Source organism: Cibotium barometz, chromosome 51, assembly GCF_041138505.1.
Source record: "Cibotium barometz isolate CiBa-2024 chromosome 51, ASM4113850v1, whole genome shotgun sequence".
NCBI classification, from domain to species: domain Eukaryota; kingdom Viridiplantae; phylum Streptophyta; class Polypodiopsida; order Cyatheales; family Cibotiaceae; genus Cibotium; species Cibotium barometz.
The window spans coordinates 2,673,416-2,698,377 of NC_141096.1; the positions used below are offsets into that span (position 1 = coordinate 2,673,416).

The 24,962-nt window shown below is 39.7% G+C and overlaps 1 protein-coding gene across 1 annotated transcript in view; it reads left to right on the plus strand.

Annotated features, from left to right (window-relative positions):
* Positions 1–13,188: 13,188 nt before the first annotated feature.
* Positions 13,189–24,962, plus strand: part of LOC147609215 (tRNA synthetase beta subunit family protein) — a 103,374-nt gene continuing 91,600 nt past the window's right edge. Inside the window, exons 1-4 of the mRNA XM_086787888.1 lie at positions 13,189–13,376; positions 14,352–14,407; positions 14,545–14,642; positions 22,807–22,936. Coding sequence (XP_086644014.1) covers positions 13,319–13,376; positions 14,352–14,407; positions 14,545–14,642; positions 22,807–22,936 — 342 coding nt within the window. The 5' untranslated portion in view covers positions 13,189–13,318. The remainder of the gene's footprint in view (positions 13,377–14,351; positions 14,408–14,544; positions 14,643–22,806; positions 22,937–24,962) is intronic.

Genomic DNA, 24,962 nt, shown 5'->3' on the forward strand with positions numbered 1-24,962 from the left:
ATAATCCTTCTCTGTGAAAATTTGTGCATAACCTTTTTTATTTTTCTGGCAAATGAATAATGCTCAAAACTCCACTTTTAGCATAAAATTTATTATGCGTAAATTCATTTCCTTAACGATAAAAGTTTTACCATAGTTTTTCCACATTTTCTATAAAATGAAAATATTCAAAATTCCACTTTTAATATAAGAATTATTATGCATAAATTTCATTTTCTAATGATAAAGATTTTTCCATAACTTCCCAATATTTTCTATGAAATGAGAATGCTTCAAATTCCACTTTTAGCATAAAAATTAATTATGCACAAAATTCATTTTCTAATGATAAAAATTATGCCATAGTTTTCCTGCATTTTCTATGAAATGATAATACTCAAAGTTCCTCTTTTAGCATAAAATTTAATTTAACCTTCATTTTCTAATGATAAAATTTTACCATAGCTTCTCCAAATTTTCTATAAAATGAGAATGCCCAAAATTCCACTTTTAGAATTATAAAATTTATTATGCATAAACCTTAATTTTATAATGATTAAAATTTGCCATAACTTTCCTGCATTTTCTATAAAATGAGAATGCCCAAAATTTCACTTTTAGAATAAAATTTATTATGCATAAACCTTCATTTTTTAATGATAAAGTTTTGCCATAACTTCCCCGCCTTTTGTAAAAAGTTAATCTAAACACCCATTCTAGTGTATTTTTTCTTCCTCCTTCTCACCCTCCTTTATTCCCTTGGCAGAAACCTTGGTTTTGTCTATAAACCATTGTGTTTCTTGCCTAATCTTCATCTTGGAGGCTAATATTTCTTATTGTCCAAGATCATCCTCATTTTGGAGGTTAAACAACTCCATTCAAGCTTAAGGTTATTTTCATCCTAATAGGTATGTCTAAACCATGACTATTTACTTTCCTTTTTTTTCATGATTAGAAGTTCTCTAAAAATTTGATCTTCTCTTCTACTCTACATCTTAGTAGATTTTCTCTCATGTTTACATGTCAATAAAATGATTAAGATCTCCCTTCTATGTTTGGAAAGTATATTAATGTTTCTCTAAGGATTAATAGATGATTTAGTTATAAGAATGATAATCCTCATGATTATGCCCTTGTTTAAGAAAGAAGAATGAAATTAGGATGTAAATAAATGTTTTAGTGGATATGCCTTCATATAGGCTATCTCCTTTTTCTTCTTACTATCTTCCAAGCATGAAAAATCATGAAGATCATGGCTAAGTCATGCATGATGATGTTCCATAATTCTAGAAAAATAAATGACTCACTTAATGTTTATGTTCATGTGCATTTAGATTTTTATATCTAAAAGAAGACTTATAGATACATTCATATGTTTATATGCATGGAAAGGCCTTGTTTAATCATTTAGAATATGATTTTGTGCATTTTATGTAAATATATTATGTATAGATATTTATGCATGTTCATACATGAATATTTAAAGGTTAAAAGAATATATTATATGATATTTTATGCATATATTTATAGCATGAGTATGCATAAATATTTTATTGAAAAAGAGGATTTATGAGTATATTTTATCATGAATATTCCTAAACTATAAAAGATAATGTTATATTTTCATACTTATATTTATTGCATGGAGTATGTAAAAATATTCATTTATGGAACTCCCTCTATATTATTGGATGGGTATTAAAAAGATACATTCATCATTCTCTTTAGAAAAAGATTGTTCTCTACATTTTTCTAGAAAGAGGATTTCCTTATACTTATTAGAAAATAAATAAGATTTTTTGTATTATTTATTATTTATTCATAAGGTTTTTGTATTTTATATTATTTATTATTTATTATTATTTATTCATAAGGTTTTCCTTAGAAATTAAATAAAGAAAATTCTTGAGATTTATATTTAGTAATTTAGAAGATAGATAGAGTTCGATATAATATCATGATCATATGAAATGGGTCTTAGTATAAGAAACGAGTGTTTCTATGGATGACCACCTTGTTGGGCGGAGGTCAAAACAAACCTCTCTAAGCAGTACCACCCGGCGCTGTCTGGCAGCTGTCGAGAGTGATTTTTGTAAAAACATCCGGCGCTGTCCCGAGACCATAAGGGTACTTCCCGTGTCTCGAATAGACATTTGGATGACCTTTTTTCTTGGACGATGGATCATCAGATTATAAACTTCAAATCATGATTAAAGTAGTTCCAGGTACCCATTTAAGTCCTGAAAAAATGGGAGACCAAGGTATTGTGATGGTGCTAATTCCAAATTTAACCTCAGAATTCTCAAATTCATAGTAGAAATAGCCTAACTTGAAAATACCCTTTTTGGACCTATAAAAATAAGTTGTTAAGAGTAGGAAGAATATAGGGACTTTTTAGTGGTTATCATGTCAAGACCCTAGACCTGACCAAAAGGGCATAATCGTGCAAGTAAGGGTTAATTTGTAAAACGTTTACCCAATTAAGGGCACAAAATAAAGATGAGTTCGTCCTAGAGTAAGCATGAACTCCACCTCACTTGAAAATAGTAGATTGATTAAGTGAAAGAGGAAATTTGTAACTATTCCTTTGGGAAAGTCCAAAAATTGAAATAAAAGATCTCGTGAGAATAAAAACTTAGAAATCTTAGTTAAAAAATCCTTTTTGTGCAAATATAATCAATCTCAATGGAAATCTTTACTTACATAGAAACCTGTTCGATAAAAGGATTGTTTTATGTCAGAATGCTGGAGGGAGAAATAGGTTTATTAAATAAGGTCGTGGATCTAAGAAAGGCTTCTGTTGCAAAACAGCCGCCCGGCGGGGAGTCATCGGAGGATGTCACATGCGAAAAAGTGTGCCAAGGTCTTGACCAGCCTTGGTATGATTAAAATGGTGTGCTCTTGGTACGATGAGCGGGGGGGCGACGAAGCAGTCCCTGAGTGAAGTGCTAGGACACCTAAGGATGATCCTAGAGGGTTTTGACCAGGTGATGCTCGGGCTCGCCCCGGTCATTGATGACACCCATACATATGATGAGGGAGATCTTCATGGATTGGCGAGAAGTTTTATGTATAAGAAATGAATTTTTGGAAACTGAATCTGGAACTTGTTGGTTGGTCAGTAGATCTTCAACGGGGCATTCGGAATGATACTTATGTTTTGAAAAGGATGAAACTTGGTATATTCAAGCTATGAAAATGTATTGGTATTGATGATTGAGTACTCATGTGTGCACAAATGTTTAAGAGGAGTGTGTGTGTATTTGTCTTCGAAAGCAAAATGGCATTTCAATTATGGGTGGGTGAGTAATTGAGTTTCCACCAATATAGTGGTTGTGGGTGGTCAGCTAGCCCATGGGACTGGATGGGATTAGACTGGATTGGTGGAATTACTTATAGTTGAAATATAAATAAATCTAAGGGTAGAAGTTTAGTTCAAGATATGTATGGTAGATAGAGAACTTGGACAAGTCTTGTTTTAGGGGACCGGACCAACAGCTGTGCCTTACTCGAGGGGGGAAAAAGTGTTGATCTCTTTGAACCAAGTGCAAGACTTGCATCTCTTATAGGGTGAGTCACTCAACCATATGACACAGTCTGGACTAGTAGACTAAAAGACCACGTTAGATAGCTTGTGTTAGATTTTTCCTTGGAGGAATCGCCCATGTTTTCCCAGCAACAAGAAAATTTTTCAGGTTTTGGCTTAGGGAGGAGTCACCGGATAGTCTCTTTCTCGAATAGACGTAGGCAAGGCCTTGAGTGGGATGCTCTACCCTGTAAAGTTGCTATTCCGCTGCTGCTAGCACTTTGATAGATTGTAGTGTTAAAATATACAAGTGAATAGGGTGTGTGCGGGAACAAGCCCTTAGCAAGAGGCTGTAAAAGAGAATCTGTAAATGAGAGAGAAGTTGTGAAAAGGTGAGAGGTATCTATTGGGTGTAAGATTCCTCCCCAGCCCCTCAAGATGTCCAGTTTCTTCCCCTATAATCAATCCCCTTTTCAGAATAATAAAAGATCTTGTTTCTACCTGTTTTGACCTAGAGAGAGAGAAAATATTCTAGAGAGAGATAATTCAGTTTTTAGATATCTTTGGATGGAAAAATATCCCTTCTTATTAAAATAAAATTCCCCCGAAATACAAGTTTAAAAAGAAATTCCTAAGGTGCATTAGAAATAAATTATAATGTGTGCAAAAGACCTAGCCTAAGGGTCCAGATTTTTTGAAAATTTTGGATTAAGGTTCTTATGGACCAATAAGATTAATCCAAATGTAGGGAGGAGATAAATTGAAGAATAAAAGAATCCCCCCTCCCTCCCAAAAAATGAGTAAATGCTCACATAAGATGAAGAGTAGACTAAGGACCAAAGAAAACAATAAAAAAAGCTGAATTTTGACACCTCCTCAGAGTGGGGATCTCCCCTCATGAAGTAGGCACCTTTTTTTCTCATCATTACCCCCAAATTTTAATCAATAAAATGAGATATTTCATCTCTCCTCTCTCCTATTTCAAAACTAGATCCAAAAAGTAAGTTGAATTGACCCAAAAATGGTCAAAAATTGACCAAACTGATCTGGAAAATTCTAGAATCAGTTTGCTTGGTTAGAGGCTTACTTTTTCCTATAAATAGAGACCTCCCCCTTTGTAAAAGCTTAATGGTGTTTATGCATTGTTATTCTACTCCTGCCTAGAGCCATCTACATTGAATTTCTTAATAATTCAATTATTTTTGGCCTAATCCTCTCCAAAGTGAATTGGTGGCCACTCGTGCTTCAAACAATAAGAGTAGAACCCTCAATCCCTCAAGCCAAAGGAGACCTTACAAGCTCCATGTAAGTTAATTTTCTTACTTATTTACAGATTTTAAAGCTATGGTTTTCTTGATTTTTATGTTTTACAGTTGATTGAATTAAATTCAAATGCTATGCCTTTGAGAAAAATGCCACCCCCTTCTCTTCTTTACACTCCAGCCTTTCTTAATCCTAGAAAGATTAACTAAGGGATAAATTGAACTCTTCTTATTGTTTACTCTCTTCTTTACACTCCAGCCTTAGTTAATCCTAGAAAGATTAACTAAGGGATAAATTGAACTCTTCTTATTGTTTACTCTCTTGAATTTAGAAAATTGTGTAGATTAGAGTTCTATGAATCTAATTTGGGTTAATTTAAGTTAAATAATGAATGATAAAAATGAGAAATGGTCAGCCATACAAAGGAGGTTATGGCGAAATTTTTGAGAATTTTGTGGAAAAGAAAGTTTGTTTTTATGTTATTCCAAAAGAGTAATTTCGACCATTTTTGCATCTAAAAGAAATATTCTAATTATTCCATGTACATATTCACCTATGAATATGCATGGATATCACTAAGATTAATTATTAAATTTGATTTTTTTTGCATAGAAAGATGCATAATGGAATTGTTTTTATTATAAAAGTGTTATTATCATTAAATTTGATTTTTATGCATAGAAAGATGCATAATTGAAATTTTTTTATTATAAAAGTGTTATTCTCATTAAATTTTATTTTTATGCATAGAAAGATGCATAATGAAATTTTTTTTATTATAAAAGTGTTGTTCTCATTAAATTTGATTTTTATGCATAGAAAGATGCATAATGGAATTTTTTTTATTATGAAAGTGTTATTCTCATTATATTTGATTTTTATGCATAGAAATGCATAATGGATTTTTTTTAAATTATAAAGTGTTATTCTCATTAAATTCGATTTTTATGCATAGAAAGATGCATAATGGAAATTTTTAATTATAAAAGTGTTATTCTCATTAAATTTGATTTTTATGCATAGAAAGATGCATAATGGAAATTTTTTTATTATTAAAGTGTTATTCTCATTAAATTTGATTTTTATGCATAGAAAGATGCATAATGGAAAAAACTTTTTTTTATAAAAGTGATATTCTCATTAAATTTGATTTTTATGCATAGAAAGATGCATAATGAAAATTATTTTATTATAAAAGTGTTATTCTCATTAAATTTGATTTTTATGCATAGAAAGATGCATAAAGAAATTTTTTTTAATATAAAAGTGTTATTCTTATTAAAATTGAATTTTTAGGCATAGAAAGATGCATAAAGGATTTTTTTATTATAAAAGAATTATACTTATAAAAATGGATTTTTATGCATAATTAGATGCATAAAGAAATTCTTTTTATTTTAAAAGTGTTATTCCTATTAAATTTGATTTTATGCATAAAAGGATTTTATTTTTATAAAATGTCATTCCCATTGAAGTTGATTTTAAATAGATGCATAAAGAATTTTTATATCAAAATCAGAGAAAATTCTATCGTTTTATATTCACACGGATTGTAAAAAGAAAATTCAAGAAATCTATCGAGATCGAAATATTCAAATAAATGATTATTTTATTCCTCATTGAAATTCGTAACCAGTTTAGAAATCAGTTAAGTGAATATTCAAAGAAAGAAATTTAGTAAAATAGTAAATGAATTATCAAACCTTTTCGAGAAAGATAGTTCAGGAAAAATCTTATCCGACTCGAACCTTGAATCAGACTATGACCAAGACCAAACTCTTTTGTGAGTTTCGAGGAAATAAGGTGTGACCAGTTTAGAAAAAAACTACTCTCAAAACTCTCACCAAATCTGAAACTAAGTTTGAGACCCTTCGAATTGATCTATGGATCAAGGTTATATAATTTGAGGAATTCTGGTATAAAATTCAAAATTTCGATCAAGAAGTTTTGGGGATACTGATTCAAGAAATACTCATTGTATTCAAAAGAAAATCAAACTGAAAACTTGCATGGAAACCCTGTTTTCTTAAAGGACTGTCTTACGCATGCTGGAGGGAGCATTTGGTATATGTTTTTCTAAGGGAAGTTTGGTTGCAACAGCAGCTGCTGGCGGTGGGGAGTGTTCAAAGGACAGCCCATGCGACGGGGAGTGTTCAAAGGACAGCTCATGCGGCAAAGCCTGCCCAGGTGACCAGCCTCGGTACAGTTAAAATGGTGCACTTCCGGTACGATGGACGAGGGCTGACGAAGCGGTCCTTGAGTGAAGTGCCAGGACACCTAAGGAGAATCCTGGAGGGTTCTGACCAGGCGATGCACAGGCTGGCAGTGCCTAGGACACCCATGCATATGCATGGGTGCCTAGGACACCCATGCATATGTCGTGGAAGATATGTATGATGGATGAAATGATTATTGTAATCTGTTTACTGGATCTTGTTGATTGTTAACCAGCTGGTCTCAACGGAGAGTCTAGAGTGATACTGTTTTTTGAGAAACAAGGGACTGGATGGAAATTTTGAGTTATGATATATGTAACCAATAACTGTTTGTCAATGGATTATTTTATATGTTAAAGTTTTAAAGAGGAGTGTGTGCGTATCTGTATTCAAAAAGCAAAAGTTAAGAACGGCATTCAATTATGGGTGGGTGAGTAATTGTCTGGTTCTACCGATTCCAGTGGTTGGGTGGTGGCTAACCCATGGGCCGGATGGGTAGGCTGGAATCAGTGGAGTTTTCATAATTCAATTGAAATAATAAGAATACGCTTAGAATTCAAGTAGTTAAATAAAACCCTGAAGAATTTCTCAAATGAGTAGATCAACGACTGTGCCTGATTTCGGTTAGGAAAAAAGCGTTGATTTCCTCAGATGATTAGATCAGCGGGCTGTGCCTCATTTCGGTTAGAAAAAAGCGTTGATTTCTTTAAATTAAGTTAGTGATATTTTTCCTTCTATCTAGTTTAATCAAGTGAAGGATAGTTTAATCTCTTGAACCCGTTAGAAAATTTGCTAAGAAACTAAAAAAGGTGAAATCGTCCCCGTTTTTCGGGCAAGGAAAATTTTCCCGGTTTCGGTTTCGAAATGACCACCAGATTAGTCTCATGTCCAGACATTCGAGGGCGAGGCCCCGAGTGGGAAACCCTACCGCGCGTAAGAGGAAGCTACTTCCGCTTTGCTAGCAACTAGGAATCCGATGTGCGGAGGGGGCAGAGGGGTCTCACAGCTGGTATCAGAGCTTTGTTGTAAACTTACGAAACTGCAATAGAAATTGCCTAAAATTTTAAAGTAAATCTGGGAAATAATGTTGTCACTTGTTAAGATTATGTTTGAAATGAGCTTCATAAATTGAAAACTCATAAATTGACTTGGATTTTTAGATGGATATCCCAAATTTGTCTAGCATTCTTGGACTCTCCCAAAGTCAGGATATGATCGCCAAGAGGATAGGGAAGTCAAGAACCCAGAGTGCAGAGACCAGCCCCTTCGTATCAGTCAAATCAGGGGCCGAAATCAGGGGCCGTCTCACCAAAATTAGGGTAGTCCCAGGAGGATTCTAGCTCAACTATCTGCCTCTGTTCATAGTAATCTCAAAACTCCCTCCCAGAAGTGGGGTAACCAAAGAGAAAGAGTTCCGCCCCAATCTGCAGTCAGTAACCAGAGCAATTACAATAGCAGAAGTAGTGGAAGAGGAAAGAGGTCAGATTTATGCCGTGATTGAAAACCAAGGGCCAAATCGTCAATTCTGTGTCATCCATGCTCCAACTGAGTATAAGGGTAATCCATTCAAGCTTTTGATTGATTCAGGCAGCAGTACTCATTCATTTATTTTCCCAGGATGCTTGCGTAAGCTAGTCTTAGAACAGAAATCAGGGAAACCTATACAAGTTGAATTGGCCAGTGGGAAAATTCTTTTCACTCACCATGAGACAGATCATATTCAGTTTAATCTAGATAGGAATGTAACTAACTTCTAGTTCAGAGTCTTACCTTTCGGAGTTTTTGGAATCCTTGGAATGGATTGGCTCCACAAAAATCAAGCTGACATTCACTATCACAATGGAACCATTTCCTTCCGTGACCTTCACGGGAATAAAGTTCAAGGAACTGAAATTTTCGGATCCCCAGATCTACAATTAGTAAAAGCTTCTAGGTTACTAAAAGGACTTAGAAAGAAGCAGCTCATTTATGTTGTCAAAATGAATCCGATAGACACAAAGTTAAAGGCTAAAGAACCAGAATGGTTAAGTGAGTATAATGATTTATTCCCAGCAGAGCTAACTGAGATGCCTCCGATTCCGGAAGTAGATCATGAGATAGAATTGACCCCCAGAGCTCAGCCTCAGTAGTAGCCAAGCGCATGTACAAAATACCAGTCCCTGAAGCCATTGAACTCAAGGAACAGCTTAGGCAGTTGTTAGAACAAGGGTTTGTAAGACCCAGTGTTTCACCTTGGGGAGCGCCAGCTCTCTTTCAGAAAAAGAAGGATGGAACGTTAAGACTCTGTGTGGATTACAAAGGTCTCAATCAGCTGACAGTTAAGAATAAGAATCTTATCCCCAGAAATGATGAGCTTCTGGATAGGATAAATGGAGCTCAGATCTTCACAAAGATAGATCTCAAATCAAGGTATTACCAAATAAGGATTAATGATCAAGATATCCCAAAGACAGCCATCAATACTCGCTATGGGCACTATGAATTTACTGTCATGCCGTTTGGATTGAAAAATGCCCCAACTACATTCAATCGCCTAATGCAAGACATTCTCAGAGAATACTTGGATGATTTTGTTCTTGTTTTCTTTGATGATATTCAGATTTACTCAAAGAATGCAGCTGACCATGAAGCTCACGTCTGTAAAGTTCTTGAGATTATAAGGAAGCACCAACTCTTTGCAAAAAAGAGCAAATACACTTTCTCTGTCGACCATGTTGAATACTTGGGCTTTCTGGTATCCAAAGACAAAATTTTTCCAGATTCCGCAAAAGTCCAAGCAGTCATAGATTGGCCTAAACCAAAGACAGTGAAAGAAGTAAGAGGATTCTTGGGATTAACTGGTTGGTATAGAATTTTTATACCTAAGTATGCTCATAGCTTCCCCCCTGACTAATCTTCTCAAGAAGAATACCCCGTTTCAATGGTTTGCCAGGTGTCAGAGCACTCTTTATAAGATGAAGACCGCCTTGGTAACCAATCCCGTTCTGAAGTTGCCAAATTTCTCTCTACTCTTTGAGGTAGTAACTGATGCCAGTGGTTTTGCCCTGGGAGGTGCGCTCATGCACAGGAACGTCATACAGTGGTTTTGCCCTGGGAGGTGCGCTCATGCATAGGAACGTCATGCAGTGGCCTATGAATCCCGAAAACTCAGAACGCATGAGAGAAATTATGCTGTCCATGACCTAGAGCTACTTTTAGTAGTCTATGCCCTGAAGTTGTGGAGACATTACCTACTGGGTCAAAGATTCACTTTGATGACAGATCATCAGAGCTTAAAGTGGATCTTCACTCAGAAGGATCTCAACATGCGCCAAATAAGGTGGATGCAGATGCTACAGGAATTTGATTTTGAAATCAAGTATCGCCCAAGCAAAGAAGATGTGGTAGCAAAAAAGCCTCCTTGCTTGCAATCACAGTGGTGTCAAATCCATTGATTAATGAAGTAAGAGAGAAGATCATGCAGGATAGATTCTTTGGCCCTATTGCTACCCTACTTATGCAGGAAAGCAAAACTCCTCAAGAGTTGAACGAGTTCAAGGGTACAGCCTCTGGATAAAGTAATTATGTATTATAATAGTAGGCTATGCATTCCCAAAAATGATGAGGGAACTAAGGGTTAAAACCTTAATGAAGCCCATGATAGCCTTATAGCAGGACATCCAGGTTTCATCAAGACCTACATATCTATAAAGAAAAGCTTCTTTTGGCTTGGACTAAAAAAGGATGTACTTAATCACGTACGTCAATGCGTGATATGTCAGAAAGTCAAAGTTGAGAGAGTAAAAATGCATGGGAAGTTACATCCTTTAGACATCCCCCAGGTGAAGTGGGAATGTATTAGTATGGATTTTAGTACTGGACCAATCAGGTTACAACTCCATCTTCGTGGTAGTTGATAGACTACCAATAAAAGAAACCTACACTATAGTGGATGTGGCCAGAGTGTTCCTCAAGGAAATCTTCATATTGCATGGCCTACCCAGGAGAATAGTAAGTGATTGAGATCCCAAATTCACGTTAAGATTCTGGATTGCATTCTTCGAAGCAGTAGGAACTTTCTTGGATCTCAGCACAGCTTACCACCCCGAGACCAATGGTCAAACAGAAAGGGTGAACCAAATAATCGAAGATATACTTCGGTCATGCTATGATGACAGGGAACCCAAGAAGTGGCTAAGCTATCTGCACCTAATCGAATTCGCCTACAATGCTTCTTACCCCACCGAAGTATCGGGATGAGCCCTTTCAAAGCTCTGTATGGACAAGACTGCCTAACACCATTAACTTAGTCCGACTCATTGATTAGGGTGGAGATGTCCAGACAGATGCTTGACGACATGGAGCAGCAGATGCAGTCAATCTACAAGGATATAAAAGCTACCCAAGATAGATAGAAGCAGTATGCAGATAAGAAGAGGTCAGACAGAAAATTCGAAGAAGCAGATATGGTCTTCGTTTGAGTATGCCTCAAAAGAAGTTCGCTATCTCTTGGGAAGTACAAGAAGTTATCCCCCAGATACTGTGGGCCATATCTGATTACAAAGAAAGTAGGTGACTTAGCCTATGAACTTCTTTTGCCTTCTCATCTCAAAGTACATAATGTATTTCATGTTAGCCTACTTAAGAAGTATGTACTGAGCCCAAATCATGTGCTTAATGATGAACTCTTAGCTTCTTCAACCCAAGGGCAGCCAACCTGAAGAAATCCTTGATGTTCGAGAGAAGGTTCTCAGGAACAGAATTCTGAGAGAATTATTAGTCAAATGGAAGTTCTATCCTTTTAAAGACGCCACCTGGAAGAAAGAAGCAAAACTAATGCGGGATTACCCCAAGTTTGCGAGATGAGGACATCTCGCATTTTTCAAGTGTGGGAGAGGATGTAAGCCGCCCCAGCCCCTCAAGATGTCCAGTTTCTTCCCCTATAATCAATCCCCTTTTCAGAATAATAAAAGATCTTGTTTCTACTTATTTTGGCCTAGAGAGAGAAATATTCTAGAGAGAGATAATTCAGTTTTTAGATATCTTTGGATAGAAAAATATCCCTTCTTATTAAAATAAATTCCCCCGAAATAGAAGTTTAAAAAGAAATTCCTAAGGTGCATTAGAAATAAATTATAATGTGCACAAAAGACCTTAGCCTAAGGGTCGAGTTTTTTTGAAAATTTTGGATTAAGGTTCTTATGGACCAATAAGATTAATCCAAATGTAGGGAGGAGATAAATTGAAGAATAAAAGAACCCCCCTCCTCCCCCCAAAAAATGAGTAAATGCTCACATAAGATAAAGAGTGGACTAAGGACCAAAGAAAACAAGAAAAAAGCTGAATTTTGACACCTCTCAGAGTGGGGATCTCCCCTCATGAAGTAGGCACCTTTTTTTCTCATCATTACCCCCAATTTTTAATCAATAAAATGAGATATTTCATCTTTCCTCTCTCCTGTTTCAAAATTAGATCCAAAAAGAAAGCTGAACTGACCCAAAAATGGTCAAAAATTGACCAAATTGATCTGAAAAATTCTAGAATCAGTTTGCTTGGTGAGAGACTCACTTTTTCCTATAAATAGAAGCCTTTCCCTTTGAAAAAGCTTAATGGTGTTTATGCACTGTTACTCTACTCCTGCCTAGAGCCATCTATATTGAATTTTTTAATAATTCAATTATTTTTGGCCTAATCCTCTCCAAAGTGAATTGGTGGCCACTCTTGCTTTAAACAAGAGTTGAACCCTCAATCCCTCAAGCAGCCAAAGGAGAGCTTACATGCTCCATGCAAGTTAATTTTCTTACTTATTTTACAAATTTTAAATCTATGGTTTTCTTAATTTTTATGTTTTACAGTTGATTGAATTAAATTCAAATGCATGCAACTTTGGATAAAGGAGGGGAGGCGTGCGGCCTGTGAGTTGTAGATAGATGGAACTCCACTTCCTGCTATTTTTTTTTGTAATTCGAGATTTTCATTTGTACCAAGCAGCGTCCTTACGGATGAGAGTTGGAAGTAAGACTCGATCACGAGACCTTACCCCAAACACACACGCGCTTCACCAATTGCTCTAATGCACTGCTGGTCTTTGTTCTTGCTATTGTTGCTCCTCCCTTTCATCATCAAAATCCTAACCCTAACCCTAATTTGCATTGAAAGCACACATGCACATGGCTAATTAAAGGTAGCGGCCCACTCCCTTTTTATTGTAAGGGACAAGCGATGAGGGAGGAATTGGCACTCGGGTAGTTGGGGCTACACCTTTGTGTGCTTGGGCGAACAAAGACAAAAGGCTATTTTAATTTGTGGGTTTATCATTCGAAAAGGCAACACAATCAACTGCGTCAAGGAAAGCATGCCGACGATCTCTTTGGGCCGAGATCGCCTCTTCGAGGCCCTGCAGCAGATCTTCAGTAAGTCTTCATTTCCTATGCTCTTTAAATCAGGAAAGAATTAGGGTTCGACTGAAAATGCTTTCAGAGAGACAGTTCTTTTCATAGACGTCGGTTCTGCAGAAGCTTAACCCCCTTTAGATGCAACAGAGAAGTTAGGGTTTGACTGGAATCCTCTGGGCTATAGCCCAGCGGTAGCGAGGTACTGGTTTAGAATGTACTGCCTGTGTGGCACGTCATAGTGGGGGGGAGGGGAGCATTCTGACAAGGAGGAAGAACTCTGAGATAGTTACATCAGCATTGCATTGTTACGTTGACAGGCGGGCAGAGGTAATTGCGACACATTAGCCTCGCCTTTGATTGGGACGCATAAGTCTCAAGGGAGTTGACAATGGCTTCTCCGTGGCAAAAACATGTGAATAGGTTTGGGACTTTGCCTTGATAACTATAAATCAACATATTCAAGCATCAAATTTCAACAAGAACTAGATTTGAATAATGCAGTAGGGTTTGACATAACTAAAGTCTAAGTTCTCCTTACTAGACGTGGGAGAGAAAGAGGAAAGAAGGAATACAAGGCACAAAGAAGAAAATGCTTACAGCAATTGACTTGGTTTGAAGAGTTTACACTAGGATTTTCTCGCTAGGTTGCTTCTCTCTTTATTCTGAGCTAGATTTCTCCTTGTTCTCTGTAGTGGAGGTTGGTTTTCCATTGGAACATGAGGTAGCATGTGAAGGCCAAGGGTGAGGAGTCACATGCATCTCATGCTAATAAAGATGGCTCCTACCTTGTGTTTGCAGCCTGAAATAGATATTTGCTATTGTTATCTCAAATTTCAAATGCAGTTGTGTTTAAATGAGGCTTCTCTCACATCATGCATGAAGATTAAGAGTGCTTTTCACAGCATTGCATGGCATTGTTTGGGTGTTGCTCGAAGAGTACGTTTTGTCCACCTCACATCTTGATTTAAATTTATCATATTTTTGTGTTTTCAGCGGATGAGCAATTCGATGAGCTTTGCTTTGAGTTTGGAATTGAGCTCGATGATGTGGTAACAACCTTTCAATGAATTCTTTTTGTCTACAAAGAAATAGGGGTGATTTTTTTTTTTTTCGAGCTGATTTGTTCACATAACTTTTAGTAATATACTCCTTGGGGTTGGGTTTATGGGTATGTGATGTTGTTTAGACCACAGAGAAGGCGATCATAAGAAAGGAAAAACATCTCAATGTGGAAGCCGAGGACGATGAGGAGATTATCTACAAGATTGAAGTTCCAGCTAATAGGTGAACCCAAAAATTTGCTAGGGGACTCTTGTCGTAGTGTTTATGTCATTCAGTACTGAATCCTTTAGAATAGCAGGAGTTCATGAATTGAGAAGAGAGAAGAGCAGAAAGATTCACTCACACATGCCATAGTCCCCCCTTCCCCCCTCTCTCTTCTTCTCCCTCCTTTTTTTGGTGTATTTGCCATTTTAATATGATGCTGTAGTACAAATGGGCTGAATGTTTTGTGCAAAGAATTTGTCACTGTCCATTGTGAAAAAGGGGCTGGTAATGCTGAATGGAGCAAACCTTTGTTATCTGCATAAATTGTATTAACAGAAGCACTAGTTTTTTAGTGTCTTTGAAACACACCTCTGAAAATATGCAGAGAAGAGGGAAAGGGATTGACAGCGGAGGACTCGATTCCTTCAACCTAACCTATTGTATATTATTTAACTGAATAAAGCTCAAGTATTTACGAAGAATCCTGCTAGATCTTTTGAAAACTGAAGTGTAAACTTAGCTAAGTGTAAACAGAGCAATGAACCAGCCCTTAGTCCTCTCTCAATTGTTGAAACCTCTTCAACAGGATTCCCTGGACTGGCTTCCGTGCATCGCTGCTGTTCAGGATGAACCTTGTAATTTTCATAACTTGATTTTCTAACCGTTTACTGGTTGCACTTGTGGAAGATGTTAGAATGGGGAGAGGGGTGTCCTATTCATAGGAAAAGCAGGCCAACGAAGTGAGCTAAGTTTGCTTTAGTGACTAGTTATGCTAGTTTTGTGTTTGCCTTATCCTCATGAATCTCTCAGCGACCCTGTCACACCATGTAAGTGTGACATAGGGGTAGGTTGATTGGTGACTCAAAGGATTTGTGAAGGCATTGATAGAGCTTGCTCGTGGGAGCTGGGCTTTGATCTTTTGAATACTCCAAGATAAATGTGAGTAAGGGTCCTCAGTGGCAACTATGGTCTTGGGCTCCACAACCATGGACTCTGGAGTGGCATCCCCTATGTTAGGCGTTAGGTGCGTCTTTGTCATTGGCAGTGATCAAAGGACTCAGGGCTCTGTGGTTAGGCAGTGAGCTAGATGCGAGGTTTCTCATGTTTCTCAGTTTGAGCTAGATGCGATGTTTTAGGTTGGGGACTACATGAATTTCAGAGCATAGTTGTGTTGATAGAGAGCTTTCCAGAAATGGAGATGGTGCGGGAATTGCATTTTAGTCATGTGCTTTTTGTTGTGTCACAAGATCTTCTCCAGATACTTCCGCAGGAACTGAATCTTACATGGGTGCAGATTTAGGTGAAAGGGAGAGAATTATGATGCCCTTATGATGGGAGAAGTTGGGTGGTGGAGTTTCTTGAGAAAAAGCATATGTTTTTTATCATGCTTTTTTTGGTGGTGTGCCTAGATGCTACATGTTGATGTCCTAGTGTAGTGTCACATAATATGGTGCCATGTAGACATGATTATTGCTTGCAGCCACCTAAAAGGCAAAGCTAGAAGCCATATATGGGCAGTTTGACATCCTTGTAGGTGCGGAGCTTTGCCGTGGACATGCACCAATGGTTGGGACCAGTATTGGGCACAATATGAGCACATTTTATGGCATTTTTGATGATGTTTTATGACCTGAAAAGGGCTGGTCCATCTGAATTCAACTTATCATCGGATTCGTATACAAAGGCTCATTCATGGGCATTTAGAGACGGGGGAAGCAAAGCCATGTTCTTGTCTTGCCACCAAGTTTGTACGGTTCTTTTCTTGTTTCTTGGCCATTTTCTTGATGCACTTGTCTTCAAAATGGCCCAAGTTTTTGCAATAGGTGCACTTCAGCCTTGCCTTTGAATTCGCTTCTTTGTTTTGAGATGAAGCATTTCTCCATGTCAAGGACCATTGTATTTTGGTCTTGTAACCTCCTGTTCTCGTCAAGGACTACTGTCATACTGTTATAAATCATCTCTCTAGACACTCGAAGTGTAGAGAGGACTTCCTTGAACCTATGTCCTCGAGACTAGAGAAGAGAACAGCCTGCTTGTCGTCTTCATCAATGTTGGCAATGAGGGTGATGGTTGATCTAGGACTTAGGTGTAGGTCCATGATGAGTGAGCTTTTGCTTTAGCTATAAATGCGGGCTTATCGGCAGATATATGTATGTTGTGAAGAGTGGATATGTACTAGTAAAGACGAGGCATAAGCGATGTATTGTAGGTACTGATGATACTGACAATTTGCTGCTGTAGGTACACGTGGGGATGAGTAGTAGTACTGCTGAGGAGTAGCAGCTATGGGCTGCACAAGACCGAGTTGATGGAGAGCATGCGGCAAATGTGATGGACTGTGATGATAGGATTTGCAAAGAGAATCGGCGGCAAAGGCTCAAGGTAGATGCGAGAAACAGAGGAAATCAATCGACGAGCAAGCGGTGGAAGGCAAAGGTTCGTAGGGAAAAAAGAAACGTTGAGGGTGAAAAAAGGAAAATGTGTTGTTGGGGGGTGAAAAGGGGCCTAGTGTCACCATTTGGTCCCTTCACTAGTCTTGACCAGTGTTTCACACACTGAGTGGAACCAAGGTGAACGGGGATTTTCCACAGAAGAAAGCTAGAGCATTTACTGGCAAAGTTTGGCCTGAAAGATGGCTTCGGAGCAAAAGCAACATGGGATTTTTATCATTTAAGGTGACTTATAGGTTTTATAAGTCAATGTGTTCACGCATCATTAATGAAGGGCTGGAGTTATTATTATTTTGGGCATGTTTATGTGGACAGGCCATACAACAGGTCTCTCCCCCTTCAGATGTGTTGGCTGTACAGTAGGACAGCATCCTCTCTCTATTGATGCACTGGCCGTACAGCAGGGCAGCACTTTCTCTCTCTTCAGTTAGAGATAGAGACAGGCAAATTTAGAGGCATACCTCCAGGGGACAGGATTTGTTAGATTTGTTGGATAGAGCTAGAGACGGAGGAGCACTACATCTGTCGCTGCACAGCATATTATGAGATTTGAGGGCGCTACCATTGCCTTTTCAGAGAGGGATTTGGACCATTGGCTAGAGTCATGGACTATTGTGATCAGAGATGCTTGGGTTTTTATATCCTGGAGATCCGCAGGCTCAGAGAGTCCATTATCAGGAGTAGACGCCCGACTGGTAGGGAGTCCACACAGAGACAGACTACTGACTTCTTTAGAGGGACTACCCGGGAGGACACACCGTCGACAGCCCAGCAGCAGGCACCCCGTGGGACTCTAGTTGAGAGAGCTATCTAGTTGGGCAGATCTAGATGCCCGAGGGTTCGTGGATCCTCACATCGGGGACGGTGCCTACACCGGAGGATTCAGAAAAAATCATTGCGAGGCATCGAGCTTGTACGACCAAGCATCTCACTATGGCAGATATCCAGGCCATCCGCCGGCAGAGACCCATGCTAGAGCTCCTAGGATGATTACCACTCCAGCCATATACTGTTGTACTCACTGTCACTTTTGTACTCCCCCATATTCATGATTTCATGTATCTATGTACTCATGTACCCCCTTTTGACTAGTAGCATTAGCTTCCCACTCTCCCTAGTTGCTGCTTCCGGATGCTCCCTACTGATGTATTGTAGAGCTAGATACTTACCTTTAGTTCTTTATTTTCTTTTCCAGACAGTGTATCATATGTCACATGGTTGTAACTTTGGTCTCATAGGTCACTTTGGCCTTTTGAAGACGTTAATATAACATTTCATTTCATTTCATTTCTTCTGCCTTTGTTATGGGCAGATTTGGGGCTGTTTTGGAGAAATCTGGGATAGTTTTGAGAGCTCTTCTGGGGTTGATTTGAGGCTCTGTTTTTGGGGCTGTGGCGTGCAGTTCAAGGGTAGGTCCCCCCCACCCCACCCCACCCCCCCCCCCCCCCCCCGCGGGCGCGGTCCCGCCCAGCTAGTTGAGGCAGCGTTGCTCAGCTTAGCTCAGCCTCGTCTACACCCTATCATGGGGTCCGTGAGCTTGGGTGGCAGAAATGGGCGGAGATGATGGTGTGAGGCTGCAACAGCGGCGCAAACAGTCATAGCAGCAGCAGTAGACGTTACCGGGCACGAAGTTCACAATAGACGATCATCAAAACTTTGATACCAAACTGAAGGTTATTAGGGTTAGCCTTAGAGCTAAGCTAAGGAGGATTGAAGATTCATTCATGGCTTCATTAATTTATTTCATGTTTTGTTATTGTTCATAGATCTAGCCAAGAAAGGGCATAGTCACAAGGAATGGGCATTTTTAGACTCGGGAATGTTGGGGATGGCAGCATCTTCCCGTTCCCATTCCCGTCCCATGTCACTCTATAGTCACAAGGAATGACCATTCTCAATCTTCCCCGTTCCCCGTCTCTATTTTTCATCCCATGTGACTATGAGAAAGGGTCATGTTAGCCGCTATGCATCCCCAAGGAGATGCTAGCATATGGTGGCATGACTGGCTAGGCCATCATATTGATCCATTGACGGCTGTGGTGGCATGGGAATGGGCTACGTTTGTAGGGGAGCACAACACTTGGTTCTTGCCTCCACAATACCTAGAGTCTTAAGGATGAGTGTAGAGGTCTATACGGCAAACTTTGCAACTCGTCTTTACCTATGCAATCAGAATCACGGAGTTAGGACTGCAATTGCAGAAATTACACAGAGAACGGTTGGCTGCACTTTTGTATATGTAAGACCAGCAGATCCAGTGGGATGTCCGGACCGCGGTGTCTTCGTCCCAAGACAATGGACACTTTACTGGGTTCCAATCTACCCTCTCAAGGGCCCCCACCGCTGGTTGGTGTATTTGCTTGAATTAATTGCATGAAAATGAATGTACAACTCAACTTACTTGCAGTCCACAGGACTGAGGTCACTTGGACTGAACTGAACCGAACCTGGTTTTAGGGAGGGCTGATTCTGGCCCCTTTTTCTGTGCGTTAGGCTGTCCAACCTGGCCGGCTTGGAGCACCTTGATATTGGCGGCCTTCTTGATGCATTGCCTCTGATTTGGCTTTCGCAACTGTGCGTTTACAACCACCTGAAAAGGGGCTATGTTTTTCTCTTCTGGTTGTCCTTGAGCTGTGTGTTTTGCTCTAGACGGTCACCTTCTTGCTGTTGGACCAGGTCACCCACCTTATGCAGTGTGTTAGTATCTCTTGCTTGCCTTTTGGCTAGAATTACTACTCCCTTGCTTGCCCTTGGAAAGGCTTGGATGCTCCAAGGTTGGCTATGAGAAGATGAAACCCTCAGTCCCCAAAGTCTATAAATAGGTCCTCATGGTTGATCTAGGGTACCATCATGGTCCTATTTGAACCATTGCTAGTGACCATAGGACAATGTGGCTTTTGCACATGGCAAGGCACACTTTCTCGGAACTTGGAGGACTTGACCCTAGACTTAGCCTTCCAAGCACTGTATTAACGGACATGCAAATTTCACATTGTGAAGTTTTCGTCCAAGTTGCAGCCAGTTGATATTGTGTTAATTCTTTCTCTCTTTTGTGGTGCATATGCCCTATCAACTACCTTTTTGTTTTAGTAATTCTTTCTATTTGTTATAATCCATAGTTCTAGGCTTCATTATGGCTGAGTCTGCCCTGTATCTCCGGAGCTCTGACAAAAACTCAATACACAGACCTTTGTATGGACATATGCTCTTATGTGTGTGTGTGTGTGCGTGGGGTGTGTGTGTGTGTGGGAGCATATATTGATACCAAGTTCTACACCCACTCACTGATGACGTTAGTGGGGATGTCGTAGTATCTAGTCCATACTATGCATGATGGAGTTGATGTTTTATTGTCTTGTGGATGATTACCATGAGGTTATAAATTGCACTTTCTTATAAGGTGAATTTGGGCATGTTCCTGGATTCATCTATGTATCCGGACCTGGGCTTGCCCTTAGCTGAGAACTTGATGCTCCACTGGCTGGCTATGACAAGATGAAAACCTTAGTCCCCAAAGTCTCTATAAATAAGTACTCATGGTTGATCTAGGGTTGGCCCTAAGCCATCCATGAATAGGTGTGCCGGGGCACACATCCTCAAAGTACTTTATGCCCACCCAGTGATGGGCGCCCACAGTAGGGTCCAGCTTGTTCTCACATGTTCAAACATTACCTAATGTTCAATTTAGGTCCCAATATGACAAACATTACTCAATGTCCAATTTAGGTCCCAATATGACGGTGCCTGTGAGCTGTCCACAATCACCATGGCCCCATTTGAACCATTGCTAGTGACCATAGGACAATGTGGCTTTCGCACATGGCAAGGCACACTTTCTTGGGACCATGGGTGTAATAAGTGTCCAGCTGGGCTTGCAAAACCATTATGTTTTGCAAAGTCGGTCACAAAAGACTTGTGCCACCGGCATGATTGGACCAAACTGGAAAGACCTAGATGTCACTTGGTGACTCGTCCGTTGGACTAGGGCTCAAAACATGCTTAAGGCTCATCAAAAAAGGGATCCTTTGTCCTAGACGGAGAATGTGCACTTAGCACCCTAGGACAGATGGTGCACGTGACACCAATATGGTTTACCCTTGTTTCTCTCTCTCATTTACTCTCTTATGTGGAAATTGTCAATTTTGGAATGCTGAATTTTACCCTAACCAAGTAAACGTTTCTATTGTTGAGCTTCTGCATGTCACAATTATGGTATTGTATCATTGACATTCATGTGGCTGTTTTAAAAAAAAAAGTTCTGGTGGTTTAAATGTTTTTCCATAATTTAGTCACTTCATGGATGTATTATAACGTCTTTAGTCTTATAGACCCTTTGGTCTTTTCGTAGACATTAGTAGAACTTTCTTTCTTTCTAGGTGCTTGGTTTGACCGAGAGATAAACATCACTTTAGAAAACCATGTCGGTCATGTGTTTCAGTTGGGAAATGAAGTTGGGAATGGTACTTACCCCAATGAAGTTTACTTGTGTATGTATATAGGCATGTGTCATCCTTGAGTGACTAAAGTATGCTTATAATTTGTGGTTGGGATCACAAGGTTTCGAGGATCATGACACTTAGATAATTAATTGAGTCTTATATACTGAGTGTCATGACACTTAAGAAAAGATAATGAATTGAGTCTATGTACCGAGTGTCATGACAATAAATGAACCAAGTGAAGATGGACCAAGAACAAGGTGGAACGTTTGGAGTCGATTTATTCAGCCATTGTTTGCTTCTTGCAGACAGTGGTTCTCATGCAACTTGGGTTGTTAGGGAGATTTGATCTTTTGAGTTAAGGCTTCCATAGGTGTGATAACTCAGGGAGGGATTCTAAGGCTCTTCCATCTCACAGCAGCTGAGTCCTCCCAATCGTTAGTCTGCTTTCAACCCCGATGAAGGCATGACTGGAGAGCCGCTGGGCTTCTTTAGGCTGTAGGTTGAGGAGAGCTGGTTCTCCCACTTCAAGCCTATTTGGGGGATTAAGCTTGCCAGAAACCAAGAATGTGTTGTTTCCGAAGGCCACAATTATATTGGAAAGATTGGAATTAAACTTAAAAATATGAGAAAAGGAAGAGCCTGAAAGAGAACTTTAAGAAACCCTGTCTGGTTAATGAAGTACTAATGAGCACCAACTGATGTGGGAATATGGCATTGGGGCTGTTATGAAGTGTGTACAGGAGTGGCAGATGGAGGGGCTCCCCTGCAGCCTCAGAGTTGAGCTAATGGTTTTTAACAGTCCCCTCTCTCACCAGGGCCCCTTTGAAGATGTTAATAAACCTTTCTTTCTCCCAAGCATATTCTCTTTCCACCTCATTTAACTTGTCCTTAGGTAATCACGGCCTTAGGCTCTCCAATGACATCACTTCAAGACAGTGTATTGCATCCTGTCACATGGGCTGTTCTTAGTCATTCACAGATGTCAATATTCCTGCTCTTGTACTGTACTTTCTAAGCACCTTTTATACCTATAATATTTGGTCCTGGGAAGTCAAAGAAGATGAGGACTCTATATATGTGTCCTGTATTTGCTTTCCTTGTTCAGTACATCCTAGGTACTGATACTTTGATAACTGAGTTGGCACTAGGGATGTTGTAGCATGTTGTTTACTTGTTTATGTTCCTTCTTATCGGCCCTCCTCTTATGGTGTGCTTCTGTTGGGCTGAAGTGCTTTCATTAACAAATATTTGATAATCTTTTTAATTTGCGGCTTGCCTAATGCTTTGCAGATATGATTTGCTTAGTCACGAAGGCCTTGCACGAGGGCTCCGCATATTCAAAGGCATGGAGAAAGTTCCAGAATTTCATGTTTCTGAGATGTCGCCTAATTCTTTGATCAAGATGCATGTAAAAGCAGAGGTAAGAATAAGGAGCCTGCTAAGATGAAACGGGGGAGTGCCATGTTGTTTCTATCATTGATGACTTGGTACTTGAGCTATGAAGGCATGCTTCTGAAGGATAAGCTTGTTTTTTCAGAGTAAGGTTTCTGTTTGTGACTTCATCTAAAGTTTTTTCAGAGTAAGGTTTCTGCTTGTGACTTCATCTAAAGTGTGTACTTGCACATCCACACTTGTGTAGTTTATGCACGAATGCTCAGTTTTTGGCTTGCCTTTTGCTAAGGCAATACCAAATTGTACAAAGAAATATTTCCGTGTCTTCATCTCCTGCGTATTCAATATTACATACCGAGCATACTTGAAGCTCCCAGTGCTCCCTTGTGAGATATTTCGTGGCATTTCTCTACATCAAACCTATGTGGTGAATCATTTCGATAGACTCATTCAGCTGCCAAAAGTCATCTTTGATAACTCTGTTTTTCTCTTGTGTGTTCAATGACTCTGTGTTCGTGTCTATTGGAAAGGTGGTAATTCATCCACAGAAAATCCAAGAGATATCATCCTAGGTGCTTTTTGTGCATATCAACAGTATCACCGTGAGAGCTAATTAGCATCTACCATTAAATAAAACCTAATTTTTAAGATCAGCACTGAGCACTTGACGGTGCAGCCTTCTCCTTTGCATAGAAGGTGTGCTGGTGCTGCAGATGCCGTGGAGACCCAGACCTACCCGGCACCTCCAGATCCGGGATTTGCTTCAGCGACACCGAGAGGCTCCACCACAGGCATGTACTCGGTCCATGAGGACAACACACATAAGTTTCTTCTGCTGCCTTCTCTATTGTACACACAAGGTCTATGAAGTACATTGATCCTGTCTTTCCTTTTGACAGCTAGTTTTCTAAATTTTCATGTTGTCTTGACATCTAGTTTACTCATGGATCAGATGTAACACCTTTTGGTCTCGTAGACCCTTCGGATCATTGGTAGATGTCAATAACATCTTTTTTTTTTCCTCTTTTCTTTCTTTCTCCCATCAGCGTGTGCTCCTCGAAGGCTTTCACTCCTTCCACTCTGCTATCGTGGAAGTCGCCTCTCCTTTGTCCATACAAAGGAGATAGAGGCATTAGGGCATGCTATAAGCTCCAAGGGTGCTACAATTGCCTCTTTGCGAACTTTAAAATCCAACTCGCAAGTTCAGTCACCGATGGGTCAAGTAGTTTGTGTCAATGGGAGGCCTTTGTAATGATCTCTTAACAGTTAACAGTTGGCTATACATAGATGAAAGTATATGAGGACATGAAAAAAGAAAAAACTAGTTGCCGAAAGAAAAATACAACTCCAACGCACTACATAGGCCCTGAAGTACAATATAGTGGGCAGCTGAAGAGCCTCATGTGTCCAAACTCATAATGTGTCGTCCTCCTCGTGGACCGAGTATTTGGTCTCCATGTCCACTACCTATGGGAGTGCCTCTCTGTTTTTGGGCAAGTCTTGGATTTGGAGAGTGGAGGGCCTGGGTCTCCCAAGATGGGTAAGGGCCCCCTCCTACAAGCACGAGTATTTGCTGTCACGACCGTGTTTTTCTCTGAAAAGTATGCAGGTGTGCACGGGGACATGGTGGACAGTGTGAATGACATTAGTTTGGAGTTAAAAAAAAAGGAAACCCATGTGTGGACAACCCCAAGTGTGAAGGGGACAAAGAGATTTTAATTTAAAAGGTTTCATAATCTTTGGTGGCCCAAGGCCAAAAGCTAATTTTGGAGGCTTCAACACTTTTGGAGGGTGGACAAGCCTCTCTCTTTTCCTGTTGCTTTTTGGGAGAAAAGGGGGCTGGCGGGCTGTTTTCAGGCGCCTCCCTATTGGTGAAAAGGGGGAGGGTTGAAGAACAGGAGGCGGCGGGCTGGAGCTGCGGCGCATGTCCCCTCTCTCTTTTTCTCTCTCCAGAGACTGTCGGCTGCATGCTGAGGGCTGATACAGGCTTTTGGAAGATCTGTAGGCGGGCAGCGTTGGATCCAGTCCTGGAAAAACAGCTGGAGGGAGATCTG